Genomic DNA, 21,445 nt, shown 5'->3' on the forward strand with positions numbered 1-21,445 from the left:
CACATCTACACTGGAGTTGCTTACCAAGAAGACAGTGAAAGTTCCTGAGTGGAAGTGTTACAGTTTTGACTTAAATCTACTTGAAAATCTATGCCAAGACCTGAAAATGGTTGTCAATGATCAACAACCAATTTGACAGAGCTTGAAGAATTTTGAAAAAAAGATTGGGTAAATGTTACACAATTCAGGTGTGGAAAGCTCTTAGAGACCCAGAAATACCACAGCTGTAATCGCTGCCAAAGGTGCTTTTACAAAATAAAATAGTTCTGTTTTTCATTTCCAATAAATTAGCTAAAGAAACCTAAAACATGCTTTAATTTTGTCAATATGGGGTATTGTGTGTAGATGCTTGAGAAAAATAACAACTATTTAATTAATTTTGAATCCAGGCTGAAACACAGCAAAATGTGGAATAAGTCAAGGAATGTGAATACTTTCTGAAGGCACTGTATGGTGTTGAATGCTGAGCTACAGTAAATGAGCAGCATTCTCATGTAGGCGTTCCTCTTGTCCAGGTTGGAGAGTGTGCAGTGCAATATAGATGTGAATTTGAATTGGTACAGGGTGTCTGGGATGATGGTGTTGATGTGAGCCATGACAGATTACCTTGGCGTTCTTGGACACAAGGACTATGGGGGTCTGCTTCATACATGTAGGCATTATAGACTGGGTCAGGGAGAGGTTGAAAATGTCAGTGAAAACGTTTGCCTGCTCTGAGTATGTGTCCTGGTAATTTGTCTGACCCCACGGCCTTGTGAATTTGAACCTGTTTAAAGGCCTTACTTACATTTGTTGCGGAGAGCGAGATCATACAGTCGTCCAGAACAGCTGGTGCGCTCATGTATGGTTCAGTGTTGCTTGCCTCGAAATGAGCATAGAAGGAATTTGCCGGCAAAGTAGAATTCGATCTTAGTCCCGATTGACATTTTGACTATTTGATGGCATGTCGGAGATCATACCGGGATTTCTTATAAGCATCTAGATTAGTGTCCCTCTCCTTGAAAGCTGCAGCTCTAGCCTTTAACTCCGTGTCGATGTTTGCCTGTAATCCATGGCTTCTGGTTTGGATATGTATGTACTGTCACTGTGAGGACGACATTGTCGATGCACTAATTAATGAAGCTGGTGACTGATGTGGTAAATGTTATCGGATGAATCCCGAACATATTCCAGTCCGTGCTAGCAAAACAGTCCTGTAGCTTCATTGGACCACTACCCTATTGAGCATGTAACTGGTACTTCCCGATTGAGTTTTTGCTTGTCAGCAGGAATCAGGAGGATGAGTTATGGTCAGATTTGCCAAATGGAGGATGAGGGAGAGCTTTGTATGTGTTTCTTTGTGTGGAGTTAAGGTGATCTAGAGTTGTTTTCCCTTATCGTTACACAGGTGACATGCTGGTAAAAATGAGGTTAGACTTTTCCCTGCATTAAAATCACCAGGCACTAGGAGCGCCACCTCTGGATGTGCATGATCTTGTTTGCTTATGGCCCTGTACAGCTCATTCTGAATTTAATTTTGCTGCTCTATCGATCTCTCCATGCGTCAGTCTGAACCTCCTATCCTAGAAGTCGTTTGGACTGATGTCCCAATTACATGATTCAGGATCTGTGTCTCTGGTCCCAGAAACCAAATGGGTTGAGCCAATCAGAACGTTTTGAATGTGTTCACATTTGAGAAGTCGTCAGGGAGGAAGCAAATCCAGACACATTGTAGAAAAGAAACAGTGAGTGTGGCTTTTGGCCGGAGCGATGCGGATGGGTAACCGAGCAAGCGAAGTGTGACCAGAGCTTTGCTCTCTTGTTTTTTTTGTGAGAGTAGGGTATGAGAACAGTAGTTTGGAACCAAACCCTGCCTTCGGCCCTCCACCAATGACTCTCCTGTCCAGTCCCACTCGGTTTAAACATATCTAACAGTGGTTTGGATTTTGCCACTCTCGCTGTTTACTCTGTGTTCTTGACCTAGGACCTTTAACTAACTCCACCCGGAGACTAATCTTTCTCTGGATTTGGGACAAATGTCTCCATCTGCCTCTTTTTTTTTCTATCTCTGTCTGTTTGTGTGTTTCTTTGACTCACCAGCCCTTCTGTGTCCCTCTACTGTCCTCCAGGGTGTGTTGGAAAGTTTCCTGGGCACGGCAGTGACAGGGGCCATATTCTGTCTGCTGGCTGGCCAGCCTCTCACCATCCTCAGCAGCACTGGTCCTGTACTGGTGTTTGAAAGGCTCCTCTTCAATTTCAGCAAGTAAGTGTCACCCTCTCTATTTTTCTTGCATTATGAGTACCACAGATATTGATACTCCGCCGGGGAGGCTTTCAAGAGTAGGTTCCTCCAGGTTGTTAACGCTGTGGCTCCCATTATGCAAGTTAGAGTAAAGCAGAGAGCCAACCCTTCGTTTAATCATGAAATCCTTGAAGCCATTGAATGAAGGAACAAGGCCTTCCTTTTATATAAAGGGCTCAGGAATGAGGCTCAGAAGATTGTGGGAGCCAAGAGGGGGTACTATACTGACTACATTGCAGAGAACAAAAATAACCCCAAAAAGCTGTCAAAATCATTAAAGGAATTAAGATGTAGTAACTCTGCCACAAACAAATCCACTAGACTGGGAACTAATGAATTCAACTCATATTTTAAGTTGGCAACTTACCCACCACCAGTCGTTTGTTTCTCTCTCTCATATTTAAATGACCTCCTATGACTGGGGAAATATGTCTGAGAGAATTCAATAGAAGTAAAACAAATTAGCAACAATAATGGCCCTAGGGATGTCTTACTTTGCGCCAGTATTTGTTTTCAGAGTTGGACTGTTGTTGTGAGGATTACCAGTGGTATGTGGTCCTGGCTCAAGGGTACTGTGGTGCCCACTAAAAACCCAAACCCCAATCTAATTCACCATGGGAATGTGTTTAGTTCTCCTTCTGGCAAAAGCTGCATATTGCTTTTCTATTTACACAGGTTCTGTGTATCCTTCAATATAAAACAAGTAAAACTAAAATACAAATAATACTCACGATAGACATAAACAATATGAAATTCATCTCCAGTCAGAGGTTGGCCACATTGTTTTGGGCTCAAGTTTTTGTATCTATCTGATTCTCTGGAACAAACAGTCCTTCGATTTATTCACAATAACAAACAAACTGCCTGCGGTCCCGTTGCCAGGCCGATTGTCCTTTCATTTCCCGCTGCGTCCTGCTCGCTACTTCCTATTTCCTCCACTAAATGGGGTCATGTGACCCCGGTCTAGACCTGCTCCCACACGGGCCAGACCAGACCAGAATTCTCTTCTCCTCATTCTCTCTTTTTTCCCTCCTCCTTGCCATGCCAGAGAGAAGGCCATCTTCTAGCATTACATTACAGAGAACACTGGAGTGGTTATGTTCCGTTATGAATAATTCACATTCATTCAATGTCATAACGTGAATGGAGACTATCAAAGCTGAGCTGACGGCACCATGTTTCCACGGCTCGGGTCTGAGTTGAAGCCGCCATGCCCTTCCACTGTTTTCACGACTGGGTTCACTGACTCCTGAGTGGTGTTGTTTGCAGGCCTTACAGCCTCTGTCCATCTTTATGTCTGTCTCTGATACACACAAAACACACATACTGTACATGCTGTGCAAGCATCGATTTGGGATAGGAATGGCCAAGTGACTTAGACTTCCTTTTTAGATAAAGGTTAATATATTAATATGCTACCAACTCTCCCACCTGTCCCTCTACAGAGACATTGACTTCCTGGAGTTCTGGTCATGGATTGGCCTACTCTTACATTAACTAACCATGGTTGTACCATCACTCTCTCTCTCTCCCTCCAGAGACAATGACTTTGACTACCTGGAATTCCGGCTGTGGATCGGCCTGTGGTCAGCTTTCTTTTGCCTGGTGCTGGTTGCCACAGACGCCAGCTTCCTGGTCCAGTACTTCACGCGCTTCACGGAGGAGGGCTTTTCATCCCTCATCTCCTTCATCTTCATCTATGATGCCTTCAAGAAGATGCTGAAGCTGGCCCACTACAACCCCATCAATGCTGACTACGACCCGAACTACGTCACAACGTACGACTGCCGCTGCATGCCCCTACCGGACGACGGTATGCTGATCAGCACTGTGCTCACAGCTCATTGGCTGTTGTGTGGTTTAAACCAATCTGATCAGAAGGTGCTAATGATGATGATCCAGGTGACAACAAGGGTGTACCAAAGAGGGTTTGACCCATTTATATATAATCCCTTTCTGGTTCTGTGGTTTGGCCAGTGTTGCTCTAGCTTTGAGCCGGTGATCTCACGTCCCATTGACATCCCTATAGCTCAGAAAACAATTTTTCACAATATTTAAACTGGTTATAATTATATGGTACAAGTATGTATTTACTTAAGAGATATCACTGTGTACTTGCTCAACAGTTTTACCAGGTCCTGTTTAGTGAGTGACTTGGCAGATTTATATGGTTGTAGTGCTGAGAGATTAACCAAAATCTCTGTCACTTTTCCTTTTTTTTAAACAATTAATTGACCAAAATTGGTTCAATTATTTGAATTCCATTTAGTAAATTTTTTCTGTGAGCTCAATGCGCAGTTTCTCTAGAGATAAATCAGATCAAGCCCGAACTCTACGATGTAGTAGGGAATTATAGTTTCCAACAGGCGAATATTCAACGTTGTTTAGTGCAGAAAACGTGTTAATTAACTACAATGACCATAATCCATTGCGAGCCTACTTGTTCTGTCTGTGTGGAGCAGATACAGAGAGTGAGAAAAGAGACAGAAGACACACGATCGAGAGGGATAGAGAGTAATTGCTTTGCAAAGTATCTCCAACTGAAAAGTATGCCTTATTTACTTTGAAGAACTACTAAAATAGTGATTTTTGTCAGAGAGTATAGGTTGCAGCTCTATAGAGATGAGATGATGACTTGGAATGAAATAATAAAGTCATAAAACAAATGTAATATACACAAAAATATAATATGTTCTATTAAATGATGGTTAAGTGATGAGCAGTAATGGTCAGTCACTACCGTCATGGGACTTTTGTTCTGGATTGTTACAGGATTCAACACACCTAATGCATTTAATAACACATTTAAATAACAAAAAAATTGAGAAACGTGATTCTTTTTTTATATTCGAGCCGACCTCAAAAGCACTAATCGCTCTGCACTACTGTATATGGTTGGTGGGAAATATGTTCCTCAGGGGCTCGGAGTTAAGTAGCACAACATATGCCTGAGCCTGTCAACCATCATCTCTCTCCTTTTGACAATTCAGACAAAAGGCTAGTGCTTAAAACTCAAAGGAAAATGCATGTTATAGTTTGACAAGTAAAGTGGTTTTGTGGAGACCTCACTGTCGTTGTTTTTGTTGTGGTTTGTTTCCATCCAGGAAATATGACGGGTCTCTATAGCGATGTCTCTTCCTGGATAAATGATACTGATCTGGTAAGCAGCCACTTGAGTGTTTCTTCTCTGACAGCCATATCATCTTCAGTCACGGAGGTCTGAAGGAAGTCTATATTCCTGAGTGTGTCTCAGACAGGAATGTGACTGAGCTGGTGTGGGTTAATTAGGTTATGACAGTGTTATCCATCAACAATGCAGTGAATTGTTGATGGACAATGCTGTCATTAACTGATTTCAATTAAATCAACATTTAAATCAATAGTCTTTCTTTCACTTATGTCATGAAATGTTTTTCCTAGGATTTAGGAGAGTCTGCATGTACGTTAATCCTTTAGTCATGACTCATGATGTAATGGTTTTGTATGTGTGTGTGTCTGTCTTTCTCCCGTAGCCGGTAAATGCCACGTGGGCATCTCTCGATAAGGAACAGTGTGTGAAGTATGGTGGTGAGCTGATTGGTCCAGCCTGCGGCTTCGTCCCCGACGTCACTCTGATGTCATTCATCCTTTTCCTGGGGACCTACACTTGCTCCATGTGTCTCAAGAAGTTCAAGTTCAGCCGCTTCTTCCCCACCACTGTGAGTGACTGACATCCCTGACCGCCAATCATATTTCAGGATCAAAGTTGACAGCCCAGTCGGCCAATCATGTTTCAGGGTCTTCGTTTCACTGCCCCGCTGGCCAATCATGTTTTAGGATCAGTTTGGTTGATTTTTAAGAAAGGGAAAGGGGCGAATGTAATTGAAACGTCAAAACATTGTATATTACAGGGACGGGGTGTGAACAGGTAGTGGCAATACAATCAGGTTACTTTCTATATATTTACAGATAGAATTGATTCATATGATAGTTAGGCCTATATACCTACTGTATGACTCCTAGGATTTCATTACCTTCTATGTATTCTTGGCAAATTTCCCTGATCCCGTGTCTGGGTTTAGTGGTGAAATCTTCGGTGTCGTCAGATGAACAAATCAAACCCCCGACAGCCCTGACCCTTTTGACCCAGTTAGCATCCACTGAGCTTCTGTTCTTCCAGGTTTGAGTACATAACGATGTGTCATGATCAGACTATGTGAGCAGTCGGAAATCCTGCTCATCACTCATGGAGCCGTGCAGGCGCACCACTCCAGTGCTCCACATCCGTTGCAACCTCTCTGCCTATAAACCGCTCCGCGCTCACAAGAAATAAAGGCTGCGCCGAATTCGCCCCATTCTTTAAAATCACAAGTTAATCAACACCCATCAATTTTTGTAAACTACCTGAATTTACCATTTGGTTTTGAAATATTGAAACCAAACCATATGATTTTTATCAAATATTTTTTTGTAAACATGAAAAGGTGAATGTAAGAAGTGCTCATCATTTCAAATAGGTTACATTATTAAACAATATATAAAGACTCGAAATAGGTCAGGAGCCAGACATGGAGCCCAATAAGGAATGAAATTGCATTATTTAGGCTATATTATTTCAATTATTTCAAGGCTATGGCCTACAAAGAAATACATTGTGAAGCATTTGCGAGTGCGACACTAGGCTGGTAGGGACATAAAGCCTCGACATTTAAACAACATTTTGTTGTCTATAAATCTATCAATTGTGCATAATGGCTGTGACTTAGGCTCATGCGATGGTGCCTGGAGAGCAGGCCAGCAGCAGAGCAGAGTTGTTTTTTTTAACATTTTTCTATAGGTAGGCCCAAAGGTTTTTAGGCAAAATAACCCAATCAAAACGGAAAGCTTCTTGAAAGTGGGAATATGCCAGGCATATTGAGCCAAAATCTATTATTGTATAGATAACTTTTTAAGAGATCTGATTTTTAGTTTATAAATACAGCACACAAGTAGACTACAAATGGATGCTTGGCCAGGCATGCCCTGAGCTCAAGTGAGCTCTACTGGAGCAAAATTGGGGTGGGCAAGAAGGCAGACGCTCCAGCCTTTGGAAATCTCGCTCCTCACTCCATTCAAATTGGGCCCGCTCTGCTCCAGCTCCCTTCACACACTCTTGTCATGATGTACAGCAAATCACTATAAACCCCCTTGCTCCCCCTCCTTGCTGTGACATTCTCAGGTTAGTCTATAGGCTCAGATGTCAATGAGTCTCAGCAGGAAGGTCAGATGTCAACCATTGACACTGTGCAAGGTGCTGTGCTGTAAGGAATGGCATGTACTAAAGTGTAAGTCTGTGTTAGTGTGGGCATACACTAACACTACGCTTACTCTTCAGTGTATCTGTATCCTTAAATATAAACAAAACACCAGTGGATGAGCTGCCTGGTATACAGTATGGGCAGTACTCATCTCTGTATTTCCCAGTGGAGGAGGGCCCCATCCTCTTGTCCTCATTCACACACAGTCATTACATTAGTAATGTGTGTTAAGCCAGCCAAGAGTCCTCTCTAGACTCTGGGGCCTTAGTTGGAGTGTTTATATAGGCAGCTCATAATGATTAAGAGCGGGGGGAGGGGGCTGATCCTAGATCAGCACTTAACATTTTTTTTTTGGCCCAGAGCTAGGTTCACTTTACCCTGCTCCTCACTACTCTCTCTGTCAACTGCTTTATCTGTGTCCTGTATTGCTAGCTCGGATCCTAGGCAGGACCGTAGATCAGTGCTTGACTTGAGCAGGAGCTCAGCAGTACTGAGTTTTATTTTTTACTATGCAAGTCAGTTAAGAACAAATTCTTATTTTCAATAATGACGGCCTAGGAACAGTGGGTTAAATGCCTGTTCAGGGGCAGAACGACAGATTTGTACCTTCCGGTTACTAGTCCAACGCTCTAACCACTAGGCTACCCTGCCACCCCACTGCACCACTCATTTCCTACTGCTTGAGTCCTGCACCTCATAAAATATTAGCTCCAAAGTTTTGTGCAGTTCCTGCACCTAGATATAAACAGAACCGGCACCCAAAATGAGTAACGGCACTTATTATAGACCAAGTCAAGCACTGCTGTAGACGTTAACATTTCCACTAATTTATCGCACTGTGGGAAGGAGGGAGGGATCGGAGGGAGAGAAGGGAGGGTGGGGCACCTCCATTACATACGGTTCACAACATGAGTCCAGTAGCCTATTTACAGTAAGGTGTTTCAATGTTTGAAAACATGGCTCAAATATATGGAGCAATACAGTAACAGTCATCTAAATATACAATATCTCCAGTAAGATGAATGTGAAATCTGAGAATTTGAATATTTTGGTTAGCCTTATTGTAACCATCCCCCCCCAATAAAGTTTTGGCTAAATACCTGCACTCAGTGAAACTACATTGGTCATAATGGCTTAGTTGGAAAACAATCTGCTCCACCCTCGTGAACATATTTTTGTGTGACGAAAAATGTTAGGTCTTACTGTATTGTCTCAGCCAAAAGCCTTGCAAAACTCAACACGGTTGTGCCTCCCTATTGTACCCGCAGGTGAGGAAACTGATCAGTGATTTTGCCATCATCCTGGCTATTGTCATCTTCTGTGGTGTGGATGCCTTGGTCGGAGTGGACACACCCAAGCTCATCGTGCCAACTGAATTCAAGGTGAGTACCAGGGCGGATGGTGTTGAGAAAGGCCTTGTGCTGAAACGTTGGCTTTGTATATGGTCCACTATATCCCCTGTTCTTCTTTTGTATAGTGCGCAGGTTTACACCTGCATTCATTTTAGTGATGATGCTTTATATTCAAGTATAAGCAAAGGTGTATGTAGTACACTCTGGTCTAGATTTAGATTTATATATTGAAACAATATCATTTTCTATAGTTACTCTATCAGGGACAGGTGTATCAATCAGATCTCCGCCTGAACAATGCTGCATTTTCTTAGGCAGACATAAAGTCTTTGTAATCCTTGTCTTAAAGTCTTGTATAATCATTACCTGGTTGTGTACTACTGCCAAGGAGGGAGAGCAGATAGAACCTGAAACTCTGATACAGAGCCAGTCACTAAGATTATTAGCTTACCTCAGTTTACTTTACCTCACTGGGGCCGAATGGTGGGGGTGAGGAAGGGTGAAGTATCGAGCGTGGGGGTTGGGGAGGGGTGAGTTTGAATGGGGCAAGGGTGATGTGGAGGAAGAGGGGAAATGTGAGGTTGGGTGAGGAAGGGTAAGAGGGGGTGTGGGGAGGGTGCGTGCATGAAATACAAGGTGATTATAGGACATGGGAGAACACTGAGGTCCTTATAGTTGCAGGTACAGACACAGCTTTGTGCGGCTGCAGACTAATTTCAGAGTGTTTTCTTTGTCGTGTAATGATGTACCTCTCCAGGACATTTAGACTCTAACTCGAAGTACAGCAGAATAAGGACATTTTGTTTCCATGAGAGGAAATGTTTCATATAATGTCAGGGCAACCATATCACATTTTACATTGAGTCATGACACACTCCTAACAACAAAATTACATTTCTAAGAACACCCTGAAACCATGACCATGTTAGCTTGGTAAGGATGAAGTGTGACAGAGTCTGTTGTCCTGTGTCTTTTTAAATCAACCCTGGCCTACAATATTTATCTGACTGGCTGTGTCTTTCTGCTCCTGGTCCCCAGCCCACCAGCCCCAACCGTGGCTGGTTTGTGCCCCCGTTTGGAGGGAACCCGTGGTGGGTGTATCTGGCTGCAGCCCTCCCTGCTCTCCTGGTCACCATCCTGGTGTTCATGGACCAGCAGATCACCGCTGTCATCGTCAACAGAAAGGAGCACAAACTCAAGGTGAGGAGCGGAGCGGAGGGGATGGAGGGCGGAAGGGATAGAGGGGCGGAGGGGTAGAAGTGGAGGGATGAAGGGGCACTCGGTCAGAGGAGTAAAGAGAATAGATAAGTCATTATCTTATCACAAATACACCACATGTATGTAGACACCTGCTCGTCGAACATCTCATTCCAAAATCATTATCATTAATATGGATTTGGTCCCCTCTGCTGCTAAAACAGCCTCCACTCCTCTGGGAAGGCTTTCCACTAGACGTTGGGGACTTGCTACCATTCAACCACAAGATAATTAGTGAGGTCGGGCACTGATGTTGAACGATTAGGCCTGGCTCGCAGTCGGCGTTCCAATTCCTCCCAAAGGTGTTCGATGGGTTTGAGGTCAGGGTCTGTGCAGGCAAGTCAAGTTCTTCCACACCGATCTTGACAAAACATTTCTGTATGGACCTTGCTTTGTGACGGGGGAATTGTCATGCTGAAACCGCAAAGGGCCTTCCCCAAACTGTTGCCACAAAGTTGGAAGCACAGAATCATCTTGAATGATATTGTATGCTGTAGCGTTAAGATTTCCCTTCACTGGAACTAAGAGGCCTAGTCCGAACTGTGAAAAACAGTCCCAGACAATTATTCCTCTTGTACCAAACTTTACAGTTGGCACTATGCATTCGGGCAAGGTAGTGTTCTCCTGGAATCTGCCAAACCCAGATTCATCCATCGGACTGCCAGATGGTGAAGCGGGATTCATCACTCCAGAGAACGTGTTTCCACTGCTCCAGAGTCCAATGGCAGCGAGCTTTACACCACTCCAGCCGACACTTGGCATTGCGCATGGTGATCTTAGGCTTGTGTGCGGCTGCTCGGGCATGAAACGCATTTCATGAAGCTCCCGACAAACAGTTCTTGTGCTGTCGTTGCTTCCAGAGGCAGTTTGGAACTCTGTAGTAAGTGTTGCAACCGAGGACAGACGATTTGCTTCAGTACTTATTGTTCCTAGATGTTTCCACTTCACAATAACAGCACTTAGAGTTGACCGGGGCAGTTCGAGCAGGGCAGAAATTTGATGAACTGACTTGTATAGGAAAGGTGGCATACTATGACGGTGCCACATTAAAATTCACTGAGCTCTTCACTATGTGCCATTCTACTGGCAATGTTTGTCTATGTAGATTGCATGGCTATGTGCTCAATTTTATACACCTGTCAGCAACGGGTGTGACTGAAATAACCGAAACCACTAACTTGAAGGTGTATCCACATACTTTTGGTGATGTAGTGTATCTTAAGATAAGGATAATGAACTGGAAAAAACAGAGGGGCGGCTCCACTCTGCATTGGATGTTAAGTCCATGGCAACTCATTTGATTCCTTGTGGTTAGTCGTTACTGACACACACCTCTCCATTTCCTTCTCTTCTCTCTTTCCTCCTCCACACAGAAAGGGGCAGGCTACCACTTGGACCTGTTCTGGGTAGCAGTACTACTCATTGTGTGTTCCTTCATGGGCCTGCCCTGGTACGTGGCTGCCACTGTCATCTCCATCGCCCACATCGACTCTCTAAAGATGGAGACCCAGTGCTCGGCTCCCGGGGAGCAGCCCAAGTTCCTGGGTGTCAGGTGGGTGCGCAGGGAGGGGAGGGAGGGAGGTGAGAAGGGAGGAATGGAGAAAGAGTCAGTGAAGCGAAGAGAGCTATCAGAGCAGAAAGACTCCTGGCTCCTTTACATGTAGCATGGACAATGGACTTGAGTTTCACTTTGTCGCCATTCCCACACAGTCACATTTTTGTTTTTGTTTGAATAGAATACACTTTACAATCTCTTAGCAGTACGTGAACATGATGAAGTTATTTGATTGTCACATCAGAACAGTGGTCAATAGTTTGGACAGAATAGTTAGAAAATTTACTGTGTGTGTGTTTGTATGATGTGATGTGATGTGATGTGGGACTAACTGTCCCTTCTTACCGCAGGGAGCAGAGAGTGACCGGTGTCATTGTCTTCGTTCTGACTGGACTGTCTGTCTTCATGGCTCCCATCCTCAAGGTAGCGCTTCATACATGTGTTCATTCCCCAATTCCCTTTAAATCTACTGGCTCTGTACCTGTCCATTCTCTAAATCCATCTAATTTATTCCCTTTAAATCTACAATAATATATGCCATTTAGCAAACACTTTTCATATGAGTGGCCTTAGCTGGAATCAAACCCACAATCCTGCCACTAGCTGAGCCTGTTCTACCTGTTCATTCCTTTAAATCTATCTTTTCTATTCTCAATTTACTGGATTACTGTCCTCCCCTTTTAGTGGGAAATCCCATCACTTATTCCAATTGTAAATAATGTGAATTATTGTGGTCATCCAATTAGTGAGGGGCCTAGTTGAGGTGATGTGATGTGAAATAAGCATGTTCATCATCGGGGCTTAGGGTCAGGTTGCAGCTCAGTGACTATGACTTCTCCGGTTACCTGTTCTCTCATTAATCTGACCATCATAAATTACTTTACAGTGCTGTGAGTGGGAATGGTCCTCCCCCTTGTGGGCCGTTTAGAGTAGTTACATCTCCATCTCCGAGATGGTGTCTTTTCTAGTGTAGTCTACTGTAGTCTCTTCACATCCCTCAGCTCCCTGAGCCATTTAGTGTGTTTGTATGGAGGGGGGGGGGGGGTCTTACTCTAAACACATTGATCTCCTTCTATTCAGAATAAATTAGTGTTTTTTGTTTTGTTCTACAACATCTAAATAAGTAGGAGCTGAAGACAGCAAAAAAGGTTCACGTGGGGGCCTCCCCCGGGTGGCGCAGCAGTCTAAGGCGCCACTACAGACCCGGATTCGATCCCAGGCTGGGATCACAGCCGTTCGCGACCGTGTGCTGCCCATGTGGCGGGACACAATTGGCCCAGCGTCGTCCGGGTTAGGGGAGGGTTTGGCTGGCCAGGATGTGCTTGTCCCATTGTGCTCTAGCAACTCCTTGTGGCGGGCATGCACGCTGACTTCGGTCACCAGCTGTACTGTGTTTTTTTTGGTGCGGCTGGCTTCCGGGTTAAGCGAGCAGTGTGTCAAGGAGCAGTGCAGCTTGGCAGGGTCATGTTTCGGAGGATGCATGGCTCTCGACCTTCGCCTCTCCTGAGTCTGTATGGGAGTTGCAGCGATGGGACAAGACTGGAACTACCAATTAGGGAGAAAAAGGGGTAAAAAGTACATTTATTTGTTTATTTATTTATTTGAGAGCGAACGAAACAACATATAATCAAAAGTTATCACTGTTGTTATTGAAAACAGGGTTAACCTTAACCCTATTTTTTGATAAGACGTCTTCATAGCAGCCCTAAAAATTGTAAAAAGGAAGGAATATGTTTTTTGATTGTAGTCCTGTTCTGACAGTCCTGTTCTGTCTCCCCAGTTCATCCCTATGCCCGTGCTCTATGGCGTGTTCCTCTACATGGGCGTGGCATCTCTCAACGGTGTCCAGGTGAGTGGCTCTGACCCAAACCTGGTACACCAGTCGCTTCCATGTATCTGGGCCTTAACGCTGTACAAATGTCAGTCAGTCAGAACACCGAGTCAAAATGGAATCTGAAACTCTGTGCCTGTTAGTTATATTAGTCCATCAACAATAGTGTCTGTGATGCCAGTCGCACCCCCAGCCCACATATCCTAGCCTTACTTCTGTGCGACTGTCTGTCCATCAGTTCATGGATCGCCTGCAGCTTCTCCTGATGCCTGCCAAGCACCAGCCTGACCTGATCTACCTGCGCCACGTTCCCCAGCGTCGCATCCACCTGTTTACCTTCATACAGGCTCTCTGTCTCGCCCTCCTCTGGGTCCTTAAGTCCACTGTCGCTGCCATCATCTTCCCTGTCATGGTGAGCCATACGCATGCAACACACACACACATACAAATGCACGCACAGACACACGCACTCCCAGGTATGTGTGCAGCAGTCAGACAAGTAAGTACACCTACAACATGAAATGTACCAATTAACCAACAATAAACCATTCCTACACATACAGATGGGTAAAATATGGTTGTGACACATCCACTCAGTGTGGAATCCGTTACTAGCTGACACAAACACACATATACCGTACAATGAATCCAGCCACATACCCACCAACACAGTATATAGTAGAACCATTATCTATCTCCATTGATGTGTGTCTGTGTCCGTCTCTCCAGATCTTGGCCCTGGTGGCGGTCAGAAGGGCCATGGACTACATCTTCTCCCAGCACGATCTCAGCTACCTGGATGACGTCATCCCGGAGAAAGACAAGAAGAAGAAGGAGGACGAGAAGAGGAAGAAGAAGCAGAAGAAAGGAAGCATTGACAGTGAAATCGATTTTGTACGTTATTTTGAGGCTTTATTTGAAACGGAACAGTTTGTTTAATTTAATGTGTTTTTCCCAAAGGTTCTACCTCGTGATGATGATAAAAGTAGTAATAATAGTCATGTAGCACTATTATGTTACTTTTTGTAGAACACTGACACCCTTAACTCATGACCTGTCGTCCCTCACTTCTCCAATCCTCAATTTTGTCACCTGTGTTCACCCTCTGTCCAATACTATCTCTCTGAAATGAATACTGTCTGTCTGAGCACGGTCTTTTCCACGGACTTACGGTACAGAAATGACCAGGTATTTGTATAGAAACTACATTGTTCAAATCATTAATAACACAGCAGGAATGACAGTATGAATTACTTTGTTTTAAGACGAGCGCCACTAGACACCATTATAGTAAACGCATGTGTCGCAGTCATTATTTACCAAACAAAGTAAAACGCAATGAAACAGGTAAGGACTACCTGAACTTGTTCAATGAGAAACACACGTTTTGGTTTTCCATTGCAAAATTATTTTTTGCTACTGTGTTCCCAAATTAATACGACCCAGTTAATTAGTTGCCAATATGCAAAAAAATATAGCCATTGTTATTGTCTCTCCCTCCAGCCCTCTGAGTACCCCTACACTGACAATATCCCCAGTATTAAAATCTCCATGGATATAATGGAGACGGAGCCCATGTTGGGGAATAAGGATAAGACCTCAGACAGTGAGTACAACAGGATTGCGTGGGGTCTCTTACCCACAACCACACTGGGCTTACTACTTAGTGCTGCTAATGAATGCCTTGGAATTGTTTCTCTCTTACCTTCTTGCCCGCTTCCCTTCTTTTCCTCTGGGAGAATCTAATTTGGTTTTGCTCGACTCCTCGCGTCCTGTTTTCCATCGAGGGAGTGGAGGCAAGGAGAGGAAACATGGAAACACAACAAATCCCACCATCAATGTGTAAAGTGCTAAAAACAAATTTAGCTGGTCTTGCACAGACATTTTATAGAAAAAAGGATAAGTGGCGTATGCTTTTTAAATGTTGGCAGGCTTTTCTCCTTTGAGAAAAGAACAGCTGATTCAAAGGGGTTGTGGTGGATTTTAAAAACACTTCCGCACTTGCTGCCAGGAGAATACTCTTGTGCATCCTCTGCCGAACTAGGTAATCGCGTAACGGAGCGTACTCCTCCGGTCAGCACACTAACGAATTATGCCCATTTGAGAATAAATCTCTTTCCCTCCCTCCCTCTCTCGCCGCAAAGCAGTAACCTCATCTTTGGGGCTTCATCAAATCCCATGCTTTTCTCTGACTTTGCAGACAGAGAAACTAATGCAGGTGACCTTACTTTTCTAATTCTTTCTTACTGTTTTATTTTCAGCTGCTTTCAAATGCTTAATTAAAGGGCCAATGCAGCCATTTTTAAAAATCTCAAAATCAATTTCTTTTTGGGGTAACAATTAAGCACCTTAATGTGATTGTTTTCAATTAAAGTCAACAAGGAAAATAAAAAACAAGAATTTCGCAGTACTTTTGCTAGGACTGTCTGAGTGGGTAGTGGAAAACTGAAAATGTGCTGTTATTGGCAGAGAGGTTTGGAACTCTCTTTCTTATTGGTCTACTAAATAATTTACCACATGGTGATGTCACCATGGAAGGCCAAAACTCCATCCCACCAAATCAGGCCATCTTTTCAAACAGCTCTTACTGAATGTTCACAATTTCACAGTATTATTTAAATCTCATAGTGTGGAAATATACACTACCGGTCAAAAGGGTTTTTCTTTATTTTTGACTATTTTCTACATTGTAGAATAATAGTGAAGACCTCAAAACTATGAAATAACACACATGGAATCATGTAGTAATCTTCAAATAGCCACCCTTTGCCTTGATGACAGACTTGCAGTCTTGGCATTCTCTCAACCAGCTTCACCTGGAATGCTTTTCCAACTGAGTACCCACAAATACTGAGCACTAGTTGGCTGCTTTTCCTTAAGTCCGCAGTTCGACCCATCCCAGACCAACACAGCCTGGAGGTGTGTTGGGTTATTGACCTGTTGAAAAACAAATGATAGTACGACTATGCACAAACCAGATGGGATGGCATATCGGTGCAGAATGCTGTGGTAGCCATGCTGTTTAAGTGTGCCTTGAATTCTAAATAAATCACAGTGTCACCAGCAAAGCACCCCCACACCATAACACTTCCTCCATGCTTAACAGTGGGAAATACACAGGTGGATATCATCCGTTCACCCACACCGTGTCTCACAAAGAAACGGCAGTTGGAACCAAAAATCTTCAATTTGGACTCCACGCCAAAGGACAAATTTCCATCAGTCTAATGTCCATTGCTCGTGTTTCTTGGCCCAAGCAAGTCTGTTCCTTCTTATTGGTGTTCTTTAGTAGTGGTTTCTTTGCAGCGATTTGACCACAAAGGCCTGACTCACACTGTCTCCTCTGAACAGTTGATGTTGATATGTCTGTTTCTTGAACTCTATGAAGCATTTATTTGTGAGACTGGTAACTCTAATGAACTTATTTTCTGCAGCAGAGAGAACTCTTTCCTGAGAACTTCCTTTCCTGTGGCGGTCCACATGAGAGCCAGTTTCATCATAGCGCTTGATGGTTTTTGCGATTGCTCTTGAAGAAATGTTCCGTATTGACTGACCTTCATGTCTTAAAATAATGATGGACTGTCGTTTCTCTTTGCTTATTTGAGCTGTTCTTGCCATAAAATGGACTTGGTCTTTTACCAAATAGGGCTATCTTCTGTATACCACCCCTACCTTGTCACAACACAATTGATTGGCTCAAACGCATTAAGAAGGAATGAAATTCCACAAATGGTCTTTTAAGAAGGCACACCTGTTAATTGAAATGCATTCCAGGTGACTACCTCATGAAGCTGGTTGAGAGAATGCCAAGAGTGTGCAAAGCTGTCAAAGGCAATGGGTATTTTGATTTGTTTAACACTTTTTTTGGTTACAACATGATTCTGTATGTGTTATTTCATGGTTTTGATGTCTTCACTATTATTTTACAATGTAGAAAATTAAAAAATAAATAAAGAACAACCCTTGAATGAGTAGGTGTTCTAAAACTTTTGACCGGAGTGTATGTACACAGGAAAATCACTTTTTGACAGCACTTGGTCTTTATCAGCTACTTCGACTGTGAAACATCCTGGCTTTGCAAAGCTTGCTCTAACTTTCCTCTTTTGCTATACCCGTCTTGAATTGGGAGAATATTTGGGGGGAATATTTAAGTGGCTAAAACATTTGTTAATGTTGTGCGTATTTGGTCTTCTCCCGTAGGACCCCCGCCGTCTTTCCTTGACCCACACTCAGCATGCTGAGGGCTACTTTAAGCCCATTACTGTTGCAAGGTAACTATGTGAGTGTGCCTGCTTGCATGCCTTATGTTATACCCATAGACACTCACACCAATATCACATGTTGTGACAATCTATTCTAGAGTACAGCTTGTCATATTAATGTTGAACGTTTGCTGTCCCTGGTTGTTCACTCTCTCATACTTCTCTCTGTCTCCACCTCCACTCTCTTTCTTTCTCTTTCAGTCTGAATCCGTTAAAAAAAGCAGCACCTCAGATTAGGATAGAACTGGAGCAGGAGGACAAAAGCTTCTTCTGGAAAAAACAGGCTCCGGGTTCTGAAACGTCCCTTTAGTCTAACAACAACCTGTCCTAATGTCCAAACAACCCAACTGAACCAGCAGCATTACCTGCACACCACTACTCAACACAACACAGGGTGCGTCTGAAATCCCATAGGGCCCTGGTCAAAAGCAGTGCACTATATAGGGAACAGACCTGGGTTCAAATATTCAAAACATGTATTCAGAAAACCTTTATTTGAAAAAACAAGCAATTGAATATTGGAATGTATTTGGAGATACTAAAATACATGGACTGAAATACACTCCCATGCATTTAACCCAGCTATATGAAAATATACTTTCAAATACAATTTGGTCAACTATTTGTTGTTTTTTTGCATATCCATTTGAATACTAAAAAATAAAAGTGCTTGTTTGGGGCTGTGTATTTGAAAATACTCAAGTACACATGTATTTGAACCCAGGTCTGGTAGGGAATAGGGTGCCATTGTGGATGTAACCACAGACTCCTACAGCAGCCTCTTTTTATACTGTAGCACTGTTGTATACTCCTCCTTTTAATGTCCTGCATAAGTACATATTTGTAATTTTAAAAAACGGACAGAATTCTTTGTTTTGAGAGTGAGAAGTATAGGAGGGACCCTTGTGATAGGGGGGGATGTGATTCTTCATTTGCTGTATGAAAACAGTAATGGCCGATTCCGCGGCAGCGTAGCCTGAAAATATTTTCTGCTCCCGCTGTCTTGTTGCTCTGTACCAAGGAAAACTTTGAAGTTCATTGTTAGCCATTTATGGCTAATTCATGGGTAAGGTATTCATGATATATAAAGCATTCACAAACTAATGCAATGCTTTATGTATTCATAGTACATGCCTGTTAGATCATTAGGTACAACATACTTTCTTATAGAGATCTTATGGAGATGTGACGTTAAACTGGACTGTCCTATTTTTGCCCGGCCAGAACAGATTAAACTTTCAAATCCCATTATTTTTTTCATGTCCTACTGTCCAGCATAGGCCTATTATAGTTTTATTGTTCATGTATATTAATATTCTTCCGTCTTTTATCTTATTCCTTCACAGTTGTATTATTTATTTAATCTCTATCTATGCAAAAAAAACAACATAAATGTTCTTGATTCAAAATGTTGATTTGAGTATTTTCCTTCCCATTGTGTGTGAAACTTTTCTGATTGAACTGTTTTGCTAAGAATGTCTGTTTCTATGAGCATAATAAGAGACAGGAGGACTTCAACCACACTTATCTGTAGTAGGGATGTATATACTTGTATTTGTGGCTCTACCTCTGACTTAATTAATGTAGGCGCCAGGTATTTGTAAGTACAGTATGATGAACACATTGTTATTATGCAATTATCTGTCATCATACTGAATTATTTTTATGAAAGGGCACAGCATAGGATCTCTATCTAATCACTTTCTGAGTTCCTTTTGCTCTGTAACTAATTCATTCAAGAGATTTTTATTTGTATCATATTGAAATGAAATGAAAATGCAATAACAGTGACGTATATTATATTGCTGAGAGAATAAGTAAAATAATAAGTGTATTTACAATTAAGCCGTTAATGAGATGACAGCATTTTTACAGTTGTCTGTGGAGTGACATTTGTATTATTACCTTTTTTTAACAAAGTGATGATTTAGTGTTGTTTCTTTATTATATTAAACTGATTATGAACTGATCAATCATTGAATAATCACTGTGAGACAATGCAATGTTGACGTTTCTTGTGTCTTGCAGTTGCATTTCTGCAAAAACTAATGCTGTGTATAGTTTGCAGCTTTTCACGAAGTTCCATACCAAGAGAAAATATGAATTCAAAAACCATTTATTTAATCTCTTCCACGAGCCGACTCGATCAGTAGCAATTGAACCTGGGGATGAGGTTATTCAACATTTCAGAGCTGCTATTTTACTGATAAACGGATACATTGCAGCCCTTTATAGAATGTATTATTTTTTAGATACAGTGTACAAATTAAGGCTTAAATTACTCACTTGAGCAAAATTGATTTTGTGGTCTTAGTGATTACTGGGTTTGTAAAAGATACTGTAGTGATAAAATACCAAAATTATATTTGTTGTAATCTTGAGAGGTATAATCAAACCAGATTGTTTTGTAGGTGTATCGGAAGTGTGAGAGGACTGCAGCGGATGTTGAAATGATGGTACACTCTTAATCAGGGTCACTATTGATGTCATGTTTTCTATCCCAAATAATGCCAGCGTCCCATCTTAATCAGTCTTGGGACAAATGTTAATCGTCTGTACAGTATACTCATTTTCTGGGATTCTAATTTTAGGATGAGTCCATGTTTTGCTGTAAAATGTGTTGATTCAGTGGGCTAATTTAATTAAAACGTATGTTTTTAATATTGTTGACACATTTGATGCAATATTTATATCTACAAACATGGTTCATATTAATAAGCACTTAGATACAGGTGTCGAGCAGTTCATTGTAAAACGTGGTAGAACAAAAGATTCAAGCAATAAAACTATAATTACGATCAATTAAACCTACAGTACTTGTAAGACTTCATCAGTATTTCCTTCATCTGTATAGACTAACATGAATGAGTATGTTACTTATAAAATGATTGATTTGGCATATACATTTTTCAAATGATGTATATTGACAGCAATAAACTCACTTTGAAAATGATTGCGTTAGTCTCTCCATGTAAGAAATTATATGTGATCTAATATAACCTTGCCAAACATTCAGGGGCCGGATTTACAAACAAATCCTTCTTAAGAAATGTCTTCTGAACTGCCATTTTCCTGGTCTCTTTGCAAAATAACTGATGTTAGATTGACCACCTTATCAGAGACTGCCGGCAGACACTAATTGGTTGATATACTCCGTTACCATAGACGTCATAATATGTTGAAGTTGAATAAGCCAGAGCAATCTATAGGGGTCAACCATAGGTTCAACAATTTAACTGGGATGAGAAACATAACCCTGGAGAAAAGTGAGCTGATGCGATCAAAGTGAGCTACTTAAAGACCATTAGGCCTAGCTCAATCTCCTGTCCGATAGAAAGGCCTTGAGCAGGGCACATAAGGTCTCCGTCCACACATGTTGTAGGTGGATAAGCTGTGTTTTGTGTCCACCTAACAGGCCAATATAAAGACGTCCGCTCAAGCATTATCAAAATGACCTCCTGTCACAGCATCGAGTCTAACAGCAAAGATAACCACTAGTGATGGCTGTTGCATAGTTTCCATTGCTGTAGCGAACAGAATCACGGGAACGGAATGAACGCCTAATGAGCTCAAATCTGTAACTATCTTGTATGGTGTGCCGGACACTATTGCCATGGTTTCCAGGGGAAAA

General features: G+C 42.3%; 1 protein-coding gene across 2 annotated transcripts in view; it reads left to right on the forward strand.

The window, feature by feature from the left end:
• The window catches only part of LOC109873823 (electrogenic sodium bicarbonate cotransporter 1-like), a 64,777-nt gene extending 44,010 nt beyond the window's left edge, over nucleotides 1–20,767 (forward strand). Inside the window, exons 13-26 of one of the 2 annotated variants that reach the window (XM_020465546.2) lie at nucleotides 2,109–2,242; nucleotides 3,820–4,094; nucleotides 5,386–5,441; nucleotides 5,794–5,979; nucleotides 8,826–8,939; nucleotides 9,948–10,109; nucleotides 11,540–11,718; nucleotides 12,072–12,144; nucleotides 13,502–13,570; nucleotides 13,791–13,964; nucleotides 14,282–14,446; nucleotides 15,056–15,158; nucleotides 17,753–17,823; nucleotides 18,016–19,812. In XM_020465546.2, the coding sequence (XP_020321135.1) occupies nucleotides 2,109–2,242; nucleotides 3,820–4,094; nucleotides 5,386–5,441; nucleotides 5,794–5,979; nucleotides 8,826–8,939; nucleotides 9,948–10,109; nucleotides 11,540–11,718; nucleotides 12,072–12,144; nucleotides 13,502–13,570; nucleotides 13,791–13,964; nucleotides 14,282–14,446; nucleotides 15,056–15,158; nucleotides 17,753–17,793 (1,731 nt within the window). In that variant the 3' untranslated portion in view covers nucleotides 17,794–17,823; nucleotides 18,016–19,812. Of the gene's footprint in view, nucleotides 1–2,108; nucleotides 2,243–3,819; nucleotides 4,095–5,385; nucleotides 5,442–5,793; nucleotides 5,980–8,825; nucleotides 8,940–9,947; nucleotides 10,110–11,539; nucleotides 11,719–12,071; nucleotides 12,145–13,501; nucleotides 13,571–13,790; nucleotides 13,965–14,281; nucleotides 14,447–15,055; nucleotides 15,159–17,752; nucleotides 17,832–18,015 lie in introns of both variants that reach the window. The other variant, XM_031809194.1, reaches the window with a different exon arrangement.
• Nucleotides 20,768–21,445: the final 678 nt, after the last annotated feature.

This window comes from Oncorhynchus kisutch, linkage group LG29 (genome assembly GCF_002021735.2).
Source record: "Oncorhynchus kisutch isolate 150728-3 linkage group LG29, Okis_V2, whole genome shotgun sequence".
Lineage (NCBI taxonomy): Eukaryota > Metazoa > Chordata > Actinopteri > Salmoniformes > Salmonidae > Oncorhynchus > Oncorhynchus kisutch.